The 15127-nt window shown below is 44.6% G+C and overlaps 1 protein-coding gene across 1 annotated transcript in view; it reads left to right on the top strand.

The window, feature by feature from the left end:
• Positions 1-160: 160 nt before the first annotated feature.
• tbx18 (T-box transcription factor 18) overlaps positions 161-15127 on the top strand; it is a 33328-nt gene continuing 18361 nt past the window's right edge. The window contains 7 exon segments of the mRNA XM_078400244.1: positions 161-476; positions 478-577; positions 1057-1231; positions 1907-2008; positions 5573-5744; positions 11519-11689; positions 15000-15064. Of these exon segments, the coding sequence (XP_078256370.1) occupies positions 354-476; positions 478-577; positions 1057-1231; positions 1907-2008; positions 5573-5744; positions 11519-11689; positions 15000-15064 (908 nt within the window). The 5' untranslated portion in view covers positions 161-353.

The raw sequence follows: 15127 nt of genomic DNA, 5'->3' as shown, positions 1-15127 counted from the left end.
TCTCTCTCCCTCTCTCTCTCTCCCCTCCCGCTCTCTCTCTCTCTCTCTCTCTCTCTCTCTCTCTCTCTCTCTCTCTCTCTCTCTCTCTCTCTCTCCTCTCTCTCTCCTCGTCTCTCTCTCTCTCTCTCTCACCCCCCCCCCCCTCCTCTCAAAACCCACTGATATTTCTTCCCCAGCAATAAACCTGCACGCTGGATACCGACTGGGAGTTTGGAGAAAAGTTACTTTTTGAGAGGGAGGGGACAAAAAAGAAAAATCTGTCTTCTACACACATTCACACACACACACACAAGTTTTACACACACACACACACACACACTCACACACACTGACACCAGAGCCCCCGACGTGGAATGGCTGAGAAAAGGAGGTCGCCGTCGACAATGAGTTTGAAAGCCCATGCTTTTTCGGTGGAGGCGCTGATCGGAGCGGAGAAGAAGAGGAAACTGGAGGATCACTGCGTGAACGGCGTTGACGATGAAAGATGTAGCAGACAGCCAGGCCGTGAGCGCCTCTAGTAAGGACAGGGGCTCGGACGAGGAAAGGAACTACGGGACCGATTACAGCGACAGATCGGGTGAGTTCCCCCGCACGTTAGTTAGTTCGCAGCGTCCGCAAGTATGCCAGTAAAAATAGAGGCTACGCGCTGGATTTCTGCTTCGTTTTCGCTTAAATCATCTTTAAGTTTTAAAAAAAACCGCATTTTAAAAAAACGTACACAACCTCCAGTTTCAGATTATAAAATCTAACCACCCATTAGTTGCTAATAAATCAACCGAATTACTTGCATTCTATTGAGATTCAGATTGCTGCCTGACCCGCTGAGTTACTCCAGCTTTTCATATTTATCTAATCTTTAGTTTATTGGCCATTTGGAAGCAGGGTGCAAGGGAATTCCTTGTGTCCGTTGTAAATGCAATTAAAATATACACACGCAGTTAAAATGTCCTTGGTGGGATTACATTTTTGTGCTGTGGTGCTGTTTTTAAATTTGCGTTTGAGTCTAATCTCAGCCCCCCATCGTGTGTTTCATATTCGCCCGCATTCTGCTTTCAGCTGTGAACTGCGACGACGCCTTTGAATCTCCGTCGCCGCCGGTAGTCACCAAAACCTATGTACCGCCAAAGTGCAACACTTCTCGGGAGGATATCCACGCCGACCTTCAAGGTGCTGACCTGTGGAAGAGGTTTCACGACATCGGCACCGAGATGATCATTACCAAGGCTGGCAGGTCAGTCTGACAGCGACTCGCGAAAACCTCCCGTTCACCTCGGTTTTAATTAATTGCAAGTTAGATGTTTCATTTTTATTTTTTTAAACTATCTCCACCAACGCTCTTTCACCACACCGAATGCATGCATCGTAAAAAAACTGCCAGCTTTAACCCCTTTCTCCTTCTGATCGCTTCGCATTATTTTAATGCGTCCCATTTCGCTCGATATTGCACTGAAGTTAATGTTATTTATTATGTATCAAGAAACGCACATTTCAGATTCGTTTTGTGATTGAACCCCACATGTGCCCGCTTGTAAATGTTTTTAAAAGAGCTCGATCGCGGATTGGAAAGGGAAAACTGCAATTTAGTGTCAGGGAAATCCATATGTTAGAAGTTTTTTTTTGTTGCTAATCTGTTCCTGAAGTTCGATTTATTTCATTTAGTATCCCCGGGCAAATTGGATGGGAATTGTTATTTTTTAAACATGTTTTGGCTTTATTCGCCACGGTTAAATTGGCTTCTTCCCCCATTTAGTATGGCTCGTTGTTTTTTCTCCTCATTTAGTGGTTTAATGACAGTTCGGGTGGGGCTTACACTCCCAACAATTGTGAGGCTACGATATTTTTTTTTTAAATGTCTCGTTTAAACGTTGTTATTATTTTCATTCTTTCCAAAACAAATCCACTGCAGGCGGATGTTTCCAGCTATGCGGGTGAAGATCTCTGGCCTGGATCCCCATCAGCAGTATTATATCGCCATGGACATCATTCCAGTGGATAATAAGCGTTACAGGTAACTACTCCAGAAAACAGAGCGTGATACTGTGTGTGTGTGTGTGCTTGAAAGAGAGAGAGAGAGAGAGAGAGAGAGAGAGAGAGAGAGAGAGAGAGAGAGAGAGAGAGAGAGAGAGAGAGAGAGAGAGAGAGAGAGAGAGAGAGAGAGAGCGTGTGTGTGTGTGTGTGTGTTTTGAGAGAGAGTGTGTGTGAGTGTGTGTGTGTGTGTGTGTATGTGTGTGTGTGTGTGTGTGTTGTGAGAATGAGAGAGAGAGAGAGAGAGAGAGAGAGAGAGAGAGAGAGAGAGAGAGAGAGTGGAGAGAGAGAGAGAGAGAGAGAGAGAGAGAGAGAGAGAGAGAGAGAGAGAGAGCGAGAGAGCTTGGTGACAGCCAGACATGGAGAAATTAATACTCAGAGGGGCAAGATACCTTGTTATTTGTATTGTTACTATTGATAGTTGATAGTTTATCTGTGTTTTACTTGTATTTTGCTTTAATAAAGTTATTTGTGCTCGTCAGAGAGAGAGAGAGAGAGAGAGAGAGATACAGAGAAAGAGGGGGAGAGGGAAAGAGAGAGAAAGGGGAGAGAAAGGGGGAGAGAAAGAGAGGGCGAAGCGCGGGCGCTCTCTGTCTCAACTCGCGCATTTATGGGTCTGATATTAAAAAATCAACTACCATCTAAACAAGTAAGACAAGTAAGAGGTCCCGATTCATGAAACGGCACCCATCCCTTCTATCCGGAGATACTGCCTGTCCTGCAGTTACTCCAGCACTTTGTGTCTATCTTCGGTATAAACCAGCATCTGCAGTTCATTTCTAGACAAAGCAAAAATACCCGTCCAAGTAACGTTCAAGACTTAAGTGTCTATTCTTTCTGTAGTATCGAGGATGTGGTTAGTATACGCGGCTGGGCAGACGTAGGTAGATAGGTTCTTTGGTAAGACATAAAATACTTGAGTAACTCAGTGGGACAGGCAGCAGAAGAAACGGGTGACTTTTCGGGTCGAGACCGTTCTTCAAAGGACACCTGAGTGAACCAGCAGCGCCCAAATTTAACCTTGTGTTATTCTGGCGTAAATCAGAACAAATGAGTTGTGGGGAAAGAAAGTTTGCCCGAATTCCCAGGAGTTGATACTGGCCGCTTTGTGTTACTCCCGCTGAGTTACTGTAGCACTTTTGGTCCATCTTCAGTGTAAACCAGCATCTGCAGTTCCTTCCTACATGTTTCGCTCCTCGATTCGGGTCACACTGAGTCGGCCACGAACATTCAGTCAGCTCAACCGAATGTAGGAAATAAACTGCGAGGAATAAATAATCTCCAATGACCCCCGGTCCTCCCGGCGTAGCGATGACTCTCTCCAGTGGCTTTTCCCGGGAGCGACTTAGGTCTCTCACACCCCTGGTCATCCACGCTTCTGACCACAGCTATTTCTCAGTGTAGGAAGCAACAGATACTGGTTTAAACCGAAGATAGACACAAAAAATGCTGGAGTAACTCAGCGAGCCAGGCAGCATCTCCGAAGAGAAGGAATGGGTGATGTTTCGGGTCGAGACCCTTCTACAGACTGAATAAATAAGAGAAGGGTCTCGACTCGAAACATCACCTGGCATTTTGTGTCTAAACATAGAAACATAGAAACGTAGACAATAGGTGCAGGAGGAGACCATTCGGCCCTTCGAGTCATTGTGATCATGGCTGATCGTCCCCAATCAATACCCCGTGCCTGCCTTCTCCCCATATCCCTTGATTCCACTAGCCCATAGAGCTCTATCTAACTCTCTCTCTTAAATCCATCCAGTGATTTGGCTTCCACTGCCCTCTGTGGCAGAGAAATCCACAAATTCACAACTCTCTGGGTGAAAAGGTTTTTTCTCACCTCTGGTAGGCTCCATTACAAACTGCTCTGAGAATCCATCTCGGAGGCACTCTACAAACTCTCTTTCTTGGGGTCCAGAACCAACCTGATTTTCCCAGTCTACCTGCATATTGAAATCGCCCATCACCACAGTGGCATTACCTGTCTTGCATGCAAGTTTTAACTCCTGCTGCATCTTACACCCTACATCCGAGCTACTATTTGGGGGGTCTGTAGATAACACCAATTAGTGTCTTCTTGCCTTTACAATTCCTCAACTCAATCCACAGTGACTCTACCTCGTCTTCCCTCGCAAGGGACTGAATTTCACCCTTCACCAGCAGAGCTACCCCATCGCCTCTACCCACCTGGCTGTCCTTTCTATAGGATGTATAACCCTGAATATTAAGTTCCCAGGCCCGATCCTCCTGCAGCCACGTCTCTGCAATCCCCACAATGTCATATCTACCAACCTCTAACTGAGCCTCAAGCTCATCTACTTTACTTCTTATACCGCGCATTCATATACGGTACTTTTAATTCCTTACTCCTCTCACCCTTCACATCGATCCCTATTGCACTTGGCCATTCTCTCCTATCCCTTTGTGCGCTTTCTTTCCCGTTAATTCTGGGGTCATTAACTATCCCTTTACTCTCTTTCCCTTTAACTCCACCCTTGACTATCCCATTAACTCTAGCTATTTCTCTGATGGTCAACATTGTGGAACAGTGGTGGCAGCCAATGGCACTGTGCACTTCCAATGTCTGTTGTGAATATCCACAATAATACACGTTAACATGTGCCTTTTGTATTTGCATTCTCTAACTCCAATGTAAAATCGTTTCCGCGGGTAATAATCCACTTCTTCCAGTCATTAATCTCCGCGTCTCTGAGCAGGTTTTTCCCTGTCCCACTTCCCATCTTAAAATAAGCTTTTGCAAGTTAAATCACTAGATCTAACTCACGAGAAGCCCCAATGAAATGCGACAATGGGAGCTGAATCTATCAGACTTTGAATTTTTCGGGTAATCCAGAAAGCCTTTATATCCGGACTGATTATAACCGGAGATAGATAGACACAAAGTGCAGGAGTAACTCAGCGGGTCAGGTAACATCTCTGGGGGGAAAAGAATAGGTGACGTTTCGGGTCGAGACCCTTCTTCAGACTCTGAAGAAGGTTTTAGTCTGAAGAGATAGGTGTGATTTCTGGTAGGGCTCGAAAGACGTCTGAAGAAGGGTGCAGATCCGAAACGTCACCTATCTTTTCCCTCCAGAGATGCTGCCTGACCCCTGACTTCGGTTAAAAAAAAAAACAGTTCTTTGTTTCTTTGTTTCTACATCCCGATTTTAACCGGGTTTATCAATTTTACCAAATATTTCGTGACGAATTGTTAATGTGAAATTGTAAGGTCGAAAAGAAAACCAAATAGGTCCGAGGAAGGGTCTCGACCCGAAACGTCAGCTGTTCATTTTCTCCAGAGATGCTGCCTGACCCGCTCTGTAACTCCAGCGTTTTGTGTCTAAAACAAGGAAGATGTGAACTTATCGAAGACAGACATGAAAAGCTGGAGTAACTCTGCGGCATCTCTGGAGAGAAGGGATTTGTGAGGTTTCGGGTCGAGACCCTTCTTCAGATGGGTTACTTTATCGATGGGTTGGCGGTGGAAGCCGATTCTGTGCAATATGGGGCTCCATGATTATAACTCTGATATCTCCCCCTGATGTAGATACGTGTACCACAGTTCTAAATGGATGGTAGCCGGCAACGCGGATTCCCCTGTACCTCCTCGGGTTTACATCCATCCTGACTCTCCAGCCTCGGGAGACACCTGGATGCGACAGGTGATCAGCTTCGACAAACTCAAACTCACCAACAACGAGCTGGACGACCAGGGACATGTAAGTTCCCAGTGTCCTCACGTCCTCCAGATCCAGGCGCGTTTCCCCCCGAACTACCAGATCAGTTCAAAGCCACCGCTTGATCAACTGATCAAACTACTTACTCGCTTAAAAAAAACCTAACAAATCGATCTACTAATTCCCTAATCAAATGTCTCCTTGCAATTTTTAAAGGCCGTAAACAACAACTCTGGCGTCGTCCTTGACGCCTCCTCCCGTCAGGGTTTATTCAAAACTACCTCGAACTTTATGAGATGCCCCCAGATTAGTTGACATGTTCATTTAAGCACGGCTAGTCTCATTAAATGGACATCGAACCTTTTATTTGTGAGTGGAGGGGAAAGCGGATGGATAACTATTTTGGATCAACGCTAAATGTAACCTACAAACCAAATACACGCGAGCTTCTGTAAAAGGCAAACGTCAAAACAAGATGTGGTTTGGTTTAGTTTATTGTCGTGTGTACCGAAGTACAGCACATAGACGATAAGTTTATATCAAGGAATCTTCCGTAAGTGATGTGTGTCTAAATTATCTCTTCTCAATGCTATCTTGCTAAATGAATTAGTCATTAGTACTTAAACCTAAACTTATTGGAGGAATGTATGATTGACATGAACATTTCTTATGCCGCCAAATTGTTATATTGGAATTACAAATCAGAAGTTAATGTTACCACCACTTTGGGTTTAGTAAAATGTGTTTTAATAAGTATGTGTTTATATCTATTGATATTTTTATATTTATACAACACACGCACACATGTTGTATAAATATAAAAATATCAATAGATATAAATAAATATAAACATATTTAGAAGCTAGAGCTCCCATATATAACTTATCTAACTTCTTAATAAATATATATACGACAGGTGATCAGCTTTGACAAACTCACCAACAACGATCTTATAATACATGTGTGTGTGTGTGTGTGTGTGTGTGAGAGAGTGTGTGTGTGTGTGTGTGTGAGAGTGTGTGTATGTGTGTGTGTATATATATACAGATATGTTTGTGTGTTTGTGTGCATATGTGTGTGTGCGTGTGTATATATATATGCGTGTGTGCGTGTGTGTACGTGTGTATATATATGTGTGTGTGCGTGTAAATATATATGTGTGTGTCTGTGTTTGTTCGCGCGCGCGTGTGTGTGTGTGTGTGTGTGTGTGTGTGTGTTCAGTTTAGTTGAGTTCAGCTTAGTTTATTGTCACGTGTACCGAGGTAGAGCGAAACACTTTTATTGTGTGCTATCATGTCAGCGGAATGATAATATATGATTACAATCGATAAATGATAAGGAAATAATGTTTAGTGCAAGGTAAAGCCAGTATATATGCTCATATATGATTATATATATATATGATTTTATTTATATATATATATATATATGATTATATATACATGTGTGTGTGATTTTATATATATATTTACACACATATATTTACACACAAACACACGCACACACGCATATACGTATATATATATATATATACGTATAATGTATATAATGTGTGTGTGTGTGTGCGATTGTGTGTGTGTGCGTGTGTGTGTGCGATTGTGTGTGTGTGCGTGTGTGTGCGTGTTTGTGTGTGTGTGTTTGTGTGTGTGTGTGCGTGTGTGTGCGTGTGTGCGCGTGTGTGTGTGCGTGTGTGTGTGTGTGTTTGTGTGTAAATCGGCCCAGTAATGTCGAAATCAATTGAGGCCAAATATCTGCATGCAATTTTTGAAGCCATTATATATTTTATACAACTGTATGTATTCCGGCTCTAACTTCTGAAACAAATGAACGTAAAGTGGTGGCAACATCAGGTTGCGATTTGTGTTTCCAATATAGCAAGTCGGCCCCATTTTATGCAGTGCCCTTATTAAACGGGGGCCACGGCGGGCCGGAGCGGAGAGAGTGAGTGAGTGAATGGTGGAGATTGGCAGCCGGGACTGGGGGCGTCAGTCGCAGCGGTGCAGTCAGGAGATGGAGGAGGTTGAGGGGTGGGTGAACAGGCAATTCAAAGCCCAATGTGAAGACATTGTACTGCTAAAAGCGGGCTGTTACGCTGATTTATACAGCTAATATATATATATAAATATATAATTATATATATATATAAATATATATATATATATATATATAATTATATATATATTATTCTGGGAATGTGGGCATCGATAGCGAGGACGGGATTTAATACTAATCCGCAGTTATTCTGGGAAGTCGGTGGTGGGACTCGTTTGAACAGCTGCGGTACTTTGCAAGTTTTGTTGCACTACGTGGTTTAACAGGCCAGTTCAACGCGCAGTTAACAACCAAACGGATGTCAGCCAGTTTGGATAAAGGCGCTAGGGTCGGTTCCTTCCCAAATTAACCGGGATTTTCGCCTCTTTTTTTTTTTTTTTTTGCAATCGGTAACCAGTCCTTCAATTGACGCTTTTAACAATAAACTAAATTTAAATGAAAATTCTCCCAACTCACATTATCGTCCTCTGGGTTAATGGTCCAAAACCACACGATTTATGCTGTAATCTGCTGTAAATTTTAAATTGTGGGTAGACACAAAATGCTGGAGTAACTCAGCGGGACAGGCAGCATCTCTGGAGAGAAGGAATGGATGACGTTTCGACTCAGACTGAAGAAGGGTCTCGACCCGAAACGTCACCCATTCCTTCTCTCCAGAGATGCTGCCTGTCCCGCTGAGTTACTCCAGCATTTTGTCTCTATCTTCGGTGTAAACTGGCATCTGCAGTTCCTTCCTACGCTCTTTTTAAACCGTTACATCTTGTCATGTGTGTGCTTTTAGAGCCAGTGCAATCCTTCACAAAACGGATCCTTACAAAACGCCCCTTCGGTTCATTATCATGTAATCGGAGCAGTGCAGTTTTACTGACATGGGCTTTGCGTTTGAAGCGGCTCTCTCTATCTCTCTCTGTCTCCGCGCACAATAGACAATAGACAATAGGTGCAGGAGGAGGCCATTCGGCCCTTCGAGCCAGCACCGCCATTCAATGTGATCATGGCTGATCATTCTCAATCAGTACCCCGTTCCTCCCTTCTCCCCATACCCCCTGACTCCGCTATCCTTAAGAGCTCTATCCAGCTCTCTCTTGAATGCATTCAGTGAATTGGCCTCCACTGCCTTCTGAGGCAGAGAATTCCACAGATTCACAACTCGTGAACTGAAAAAGTTTTTCCTCATCTCAGTTCTAAATGGCCTACCCCTTATTCTTAAACTGTGGCCCCTTGTTCTGGACTCCCCCAACATTGGGAACATGTTTCCTGCCTCCAACGTGTCCAACCCCTTAATAATCTTATACGTTTCGATAAGATCTCCTCTCATCCTTCGTTTTACTCCAGTTTTGCTGCAGGAGGCGGGACGGTTTTGTTCGGTAATAAAATATCATGACCCGCTTTGTCACCGGCAGCTGAGTTGCATATTTTACCCTCCTCCCCTCTCCCAACCCGCTCTCCTCACGACACCGCTGTCACCCGTTCTGACAAATTTGCAACTTTCGCCTTTGCCTTCTGCTTCCCTCCTCCGCCCAATGTCCGTTTGCGACCATAAAACGTGACCTTAGCCAGTGTCGGAAGGAAGGAACTGCAGGAGATGCTGGTATAAACTGAAGATGGACACAAAATGCTGGAGTAACTCAGCGGGACAGGCAGCGTCTATGGAGAAAAGGAGCGGGTGACGTTTAGACTCAGACTGAAGAAGGGTCTCGACCCGAAACGTCACCCATTCATTCCTTCTCTCCAGAGACGCTGCCTGTCTCGCTGAGTTACTCCAGCATTTTGTGTCAATTTTCGTGTCCATTGCTCCGAATGCAATGATTAATTGAAATTTTTTAATGAAGAGCATTCAATTCAATTTTTTTTTCAATTTAAAATACTTTATTGGCATGATAATGTTCATCATTATATTGCCAACGTATGGAACATAACATACATATTTAAAATGCATGAATATAAAAACAAGTATACAATGCATGGGTCGATATGCCCCTGTACATACATATATATATATATATATATATATATATATATTGTACAATATATATATATATATATATATTCAACGTTGGCGCAATATATTCACGCAATACATTTATAGCCTTTTATTGATTGCTAATCGTTCTTGCAATTGTAAACAGTACAGCAAGGTAGCACGTTTAGTAGGTCGATATTAATTTCCTTAGTGTCAATTTACGTATGAATGTATGTGTACATGTTGGTCATTCTTTGTCTCTCAGGTTGTGGCATGCTGTTACGTATTGTGTGCCAAGATGTGCCGTATCTCCTTCGCCAAGGATTATTCTTAGTTTTGATATATCGTCTAGTTCTTCAAAATCTGGGGTCGCCAGACTGAGTTTTTCAAATTCAATGTTATACCTTTGCAGTAACTAAACGTTATTCCCTTCTCGTGTATCTGTACACTGTAAATGGCTCGATTGTAATCACGTATTGTCTTTCCACTGACTGGTTTGCACGCAACAAAAACTTTTCACTGTACCTCGGTACACGTGAAGATAAACTAAAGTGCAACTATTGTACATGTTATTCTTTATCCACGGGCGCTGCGGACGTGCACTTGTCATCATGTATAGTCTTTAATTTGACTGAACAGCACGCAACATAACAGCCTTTCGCTGTACCTCGGCACACGTGACAATAATAAACTACATTAAGTTAAGCTTAAATATAATTCACGAGGAGGTTTCGTGTATGAACCAGTTGCTCGGGTGTAAAGCAGATGGGACACCGTCCACCGAACCACGGCGGCGCATGAAGTTTGATTAGTACAGTTGTCAGAGATTATGGGGAGAAGGCAGGAGAATGGGGTTAGGAGGGAGAGATCGATCAGCCGTGATTGAATGGCGGAGTAGGCTTGATGGGCCGAATGGCCTAGTTCTACTCATATCCCTTATGACATTATAAAGGGGTGTGCGGTCTAACGCACTGTTTCATATATGTGGGGTATTCCAGAATGAATGTATTACAAACTATCGGCATCAACTAATTGGGACGGGAACGGTAACACCAAACCTCAGTTAAACACACAAAATGCTGGAGTAACTCAGCGAGTCAGACTGCATCGCTGGAGAAATAGAATAGGTGACGTTCCTGGTCTGAAGAAGGGTCTCGACCCGAAACTTCACCCATTGTTTTTCTCCGCTGAGTTTGACCCGCAGAGTTACTCCAGCTTTTTGTGCTTTTCTTCGGTTTAAACCAGCATCTGCAGTTCATTCCCACCCAAATCAAACCTCACGACTGATTTGCAAAAGGCACTTTGTTTATTTTCAGCGAGACACGTTGGAAAAAGTTGGGCCTGAGCGCCAAAGTTGAACGAAATTCATTGAACCCAACACAAGCGTTTCCCTAATTCTTAACATTTGGAAAGAGAGAGAGTGTATCCATCTAGACATTTGGCCAGCGATTCACAAACCCCGGGAATTTCTGCTCGATTCCACCCTAAAAATGACAATCTATTCTCCAGAGATGCTGCCTGACCCGCTGAGTTACTCCAGCATTTTGTGTCTGTCTATCTTCGGTGTAGCCCAGCATCCGCAGTTCATTGGCTATATTTAAGAGGGAGTTAGATGTGGCCCTTGTGGCTAAAGGGACCAGGGGGGTATGGTGAGAAGGCAGGTACGGGATACTGAGTTGGATGATCAGCCATGATCATATTGAATGGCGGTGCAGGCTCGAAGGGCCGAATGGCCTACTCCTGCACCTATTTTCTATGTCTCTATGTCTATTTACTCGTCTATTTTGCTTGGTTGCCCTAGCAGATCATTTTGCATTCGATGCACAAGTACCAGCCCCGGGTGCACGTCATCCGGAAGGAATGTGGAGAGGAATTGTCTCCGGTCAAGCCAATTCCTAGAGGAGACGGGGTGAAACATTTTTCCTTCTCCGAGACCGTCTTCACCACAGTGACCGCCTACCAAAACCAACAGGTAGGGGCCGAACGCCAAATCCCTGCCGCCTCTTTCGCCGAGTCCACTTCCCTTCATTTTTACTGAGTTCAATGCAATTTATTCACAAAATGCTGGAGTAACTCAGCAGGTCAGGCAGCATCTCAGGAGAGAAGGAATGGGTGACGTTCCGAAACGTCGCCCATTCCTTCTCTCCTGAGATGCTGCCTGACCTGCTGAGTTACTCCAGCATTTTGTGAATAAATACCTTCGGTTTGTACCAGCATCCGCAGTTATTTTCTTATACTACGTTAATGCAATTTATTTTGCTTACAAATATTTTTAGAGCGGCTGTGTAAACGCACCCCGCACACCCACCACTAAAGTACACATTTACCCTCGTTTTAATTTTCGCTGATAACGTATTACATTTTGATAACTTTCTGCCCAGTTATTTAAAAATAAAAAATAAACGTTGTTCTAAACTGCTCTGATATTAATGCGTCAAGTATTCAACTTATGTCTGATGTAATCAGTCTATCGTGTCTCTGGTTTAAATTTAGCTGACATCAGTTAATAGGAGAAGTGTTACAAAGTGCTGCACTCGCTGGACTTACACCGACGTGTCCGAACAAGGGGCTCCGGCTCCAAACGTCGTCTGTCTATTCCCTATACAGTTGCCGCCTGACCTGCCGAGTTCCTCCACACACATTTCGGCACACTGTCTGGCACACATTTCGTACAGTAACACAGTAACTGAAAAGGCCGGGGTGGGGGTGGGGGTGGGGAGTGGCTCAGAAGGTCAGACTGCATCCGTGGACAGAAAAATAGTCAACGTTTTCAAGTCTTGGCGAGAACAGGGAAGGAGAGAAAGTATTGCAAGTTGGAAGTTGTGGGGTAAGGCCGTTAGAATGAATGAGGGGAGGGGGAAAGTCTTAGAAGATTGAGGGGGGATCTTATAGAAACTTACAAAAATTCTTAAGGGGTTGGACAGGCGAGATGCAGGAAGATTGTTCCCGATGTTGGGGAAGTCCAGAACAAGGGGTCACAGTTTCAGGATAAGGGGGAAGTCTTTTAGGACCGAGATGAGAAAGTTTATTTTCACACAGAGAGTGGTGAGTCTGTGGAATTCTCTGCCACAGAAGGTAGTTGAGGCCAGTTCATTGGCTATATTTAAGAGGGTGTTAGATGTGGCCCTTGTGGCTAAAGGGACCAGGGGGTATGGAGAGAAGGCAGGTACGGAATACTGAGTTGGATGATCAGCCATTATCATATTGAATGGCGGTGCAGGCTCGAAGGGCCGATTGGCCCACTCCTGCACCTATTTTCTATGTTTCTATGTTTCAAGGTTTGCAGTTTGCAGTAATCATAGAGCACGCAACAGTACGGTACAGGATCAGGCCCTTCGGCCCACAAAGTCCGTGCCGAACATGATGCGAAATTAAACTAATGTCTGCTTGCACGCGATCCACACCCAGCATATCCATAGACCCAAGATAGACACAAAATGCTGGAGTAACTCAGCGGGTCAGGCAGCATCTCTGGAGAAAGGAATGGGTGACGTTTCGGGTCAAGACCCTTCATCGGTCTGAAAAAGAGCACCGACCCAAAACGTCACCTATTTCTTTTCTCCAGAGATTTCGCCTGATCCACTGAGTTACTCCAGCATTTTGTCCATCTTCGGTGCAATCCAGCATCTGCAGTTCCTTCCTGCACGTATCCATGCGACACGTATCCACACGCCTATCTAATAGCCTTCCTAAATGCCTCCACCCTCACCCATCGCAACCCAGCGCATTCCAGGCACCCACCTCTATGTAATAAACTTGCCCCCACACATATCCTTGAAACTTCGCCCCTCTCACAATAAGATTATGTCCTCTAAAAAAGTTCTGACTGTCTATTCTATCTATGGTTCTCATAACGTTAAATGGTTCTCATAACGTTAACGACAATATGTTTCTATTATAAATCACGAGAAGATGGCTAATTTTAATTCATAAAACAGCAGCGCTACGTAGCAGTGTGAGCACTTAAAACGCTTAACAGTTATGGGCACACAACGCTGGGGTAATTTAGCGGGTCAGGCAACATCTCTGGAGAACGTGGATCGTCTTCCGCTGAATTATTCCAGCACTTTGTGTCTTTTATTTTGTAAACAGTTTGAGTCACAGAGTCAGTATAAACAGGCCCTTCGGCCCAATTTGCCCACACCGACCAACATGTCCCATCTACACTAGTCCCACCCGCCTGCGTTTGGCCCATATCCCTTTAAACCTGTCCGATCCATGCATCTGTCTAAATGTTTCTTAAACGTTGCGATAGTCCCAGCCTCAAATACCTCCTCCAGCAGCTCGTTCCATACACCCACCACCCTTTGTTTAACAAAGTTGCTCTTCAGGTTCGGTATTAAATCCCCCCCCCCCCCCCCCCCCCCCCTCATCTTAAACCTATGTCAATAGACAATAGGTGCAGGTGGAGGCCATTCGGCCCTTCGAGCCAGCACCACCATTCAAGGTGACCATGGCTGATCATTCTCAATCAGTACCCCGTTCCTGCCTTCTCCCCATACCCCCTGACTCCGCTATCCTTAAGAGCTCTATCCAGCTCTCTCTTGAATGCATTCAGAGAACTGGCCTCTGAGGCAGAGAATTCCACAGATTCACAACTCTCTGGCTGAAAAAGTTTTTCTTCGTCTCCGTTCTAAATGTCCTACCCCTTATTCTTAAACTGTGCCCCCTGGTTCTGGACTCCCCCAACATTGGGAACATGTTTCCTGCCTCTAACGTGTCCAACCCCTTAATAATCTTATACATTTCGATAAGATCCCCTCTCATCCTTCTACATTCCAGTGTATACAAGCCTAGTCGCTCCAGTCTTTCAACATATGACAGTCCCGCCATTCCAGGAATGAACCTAGTAAACCCTCGCTGCACGCCCTTCGTTCTTCATTCCCCTACTCTGGGCACAAGACTCATTCCCCTACTCTGGGCACAAGACTCTGTGCATCTACCCGATCTATTCCCCTCGGGATTTTGTATGCCACTGTAAGATCACCCCTTATCCTCCTGCGCTCCAATGGATAAAGTCGTAGCCTGCTCAACCTCTCCCTATATATAGCTCACGCCCTCGAGCACTGGCAACGCCCTTGTAAATCATCTCTGCTCCCTTTCCAGCTTGACAACATCTTTCCTATAACGTGGTGCCTAAAACTACGGAGGGTCTCGACCCGAAACGTCACCCATTCCTTCTCTCCGGAGATGCTGCCTGTCCCGCTGTGTTACTCCAAGCATTTTGTATCTAGTTCCCAGCGTCATGGTCCTCTCTAACGCCGATTCCAATTCTGTCCCAGATAACCAGACTGAAGATCGACCGAAATCCCTTTGCAAAAGGGTTCCGCGATTCGGGACGAAACAGGTGAGTTATTTCATTCCTCCGGACATTGGAGTTATTTGAAATCTAGGCGCCCACACTGTAAGC

The sequence above is a fragment of the Rhinoraja longicauda genome, chromosome 5 (assembly GCF_053455715.1).
Source record: "Rhinoraja longicauda isolate Sanriku21f chromosome 5, sRhiLon1.1, whole genome shotgun sequence".
Taxonomy (NCBI): domain Eukaryota; kingdom Metazoa; phylum Chordata; class Chondrichthyes; order Rajiformes; family Arhynchobatidae; genus Rhinoraja; species Rhinoraja longicauda.
This window is presented reverse-complemented; position numbering and strand designations above follow the sequence as displayed.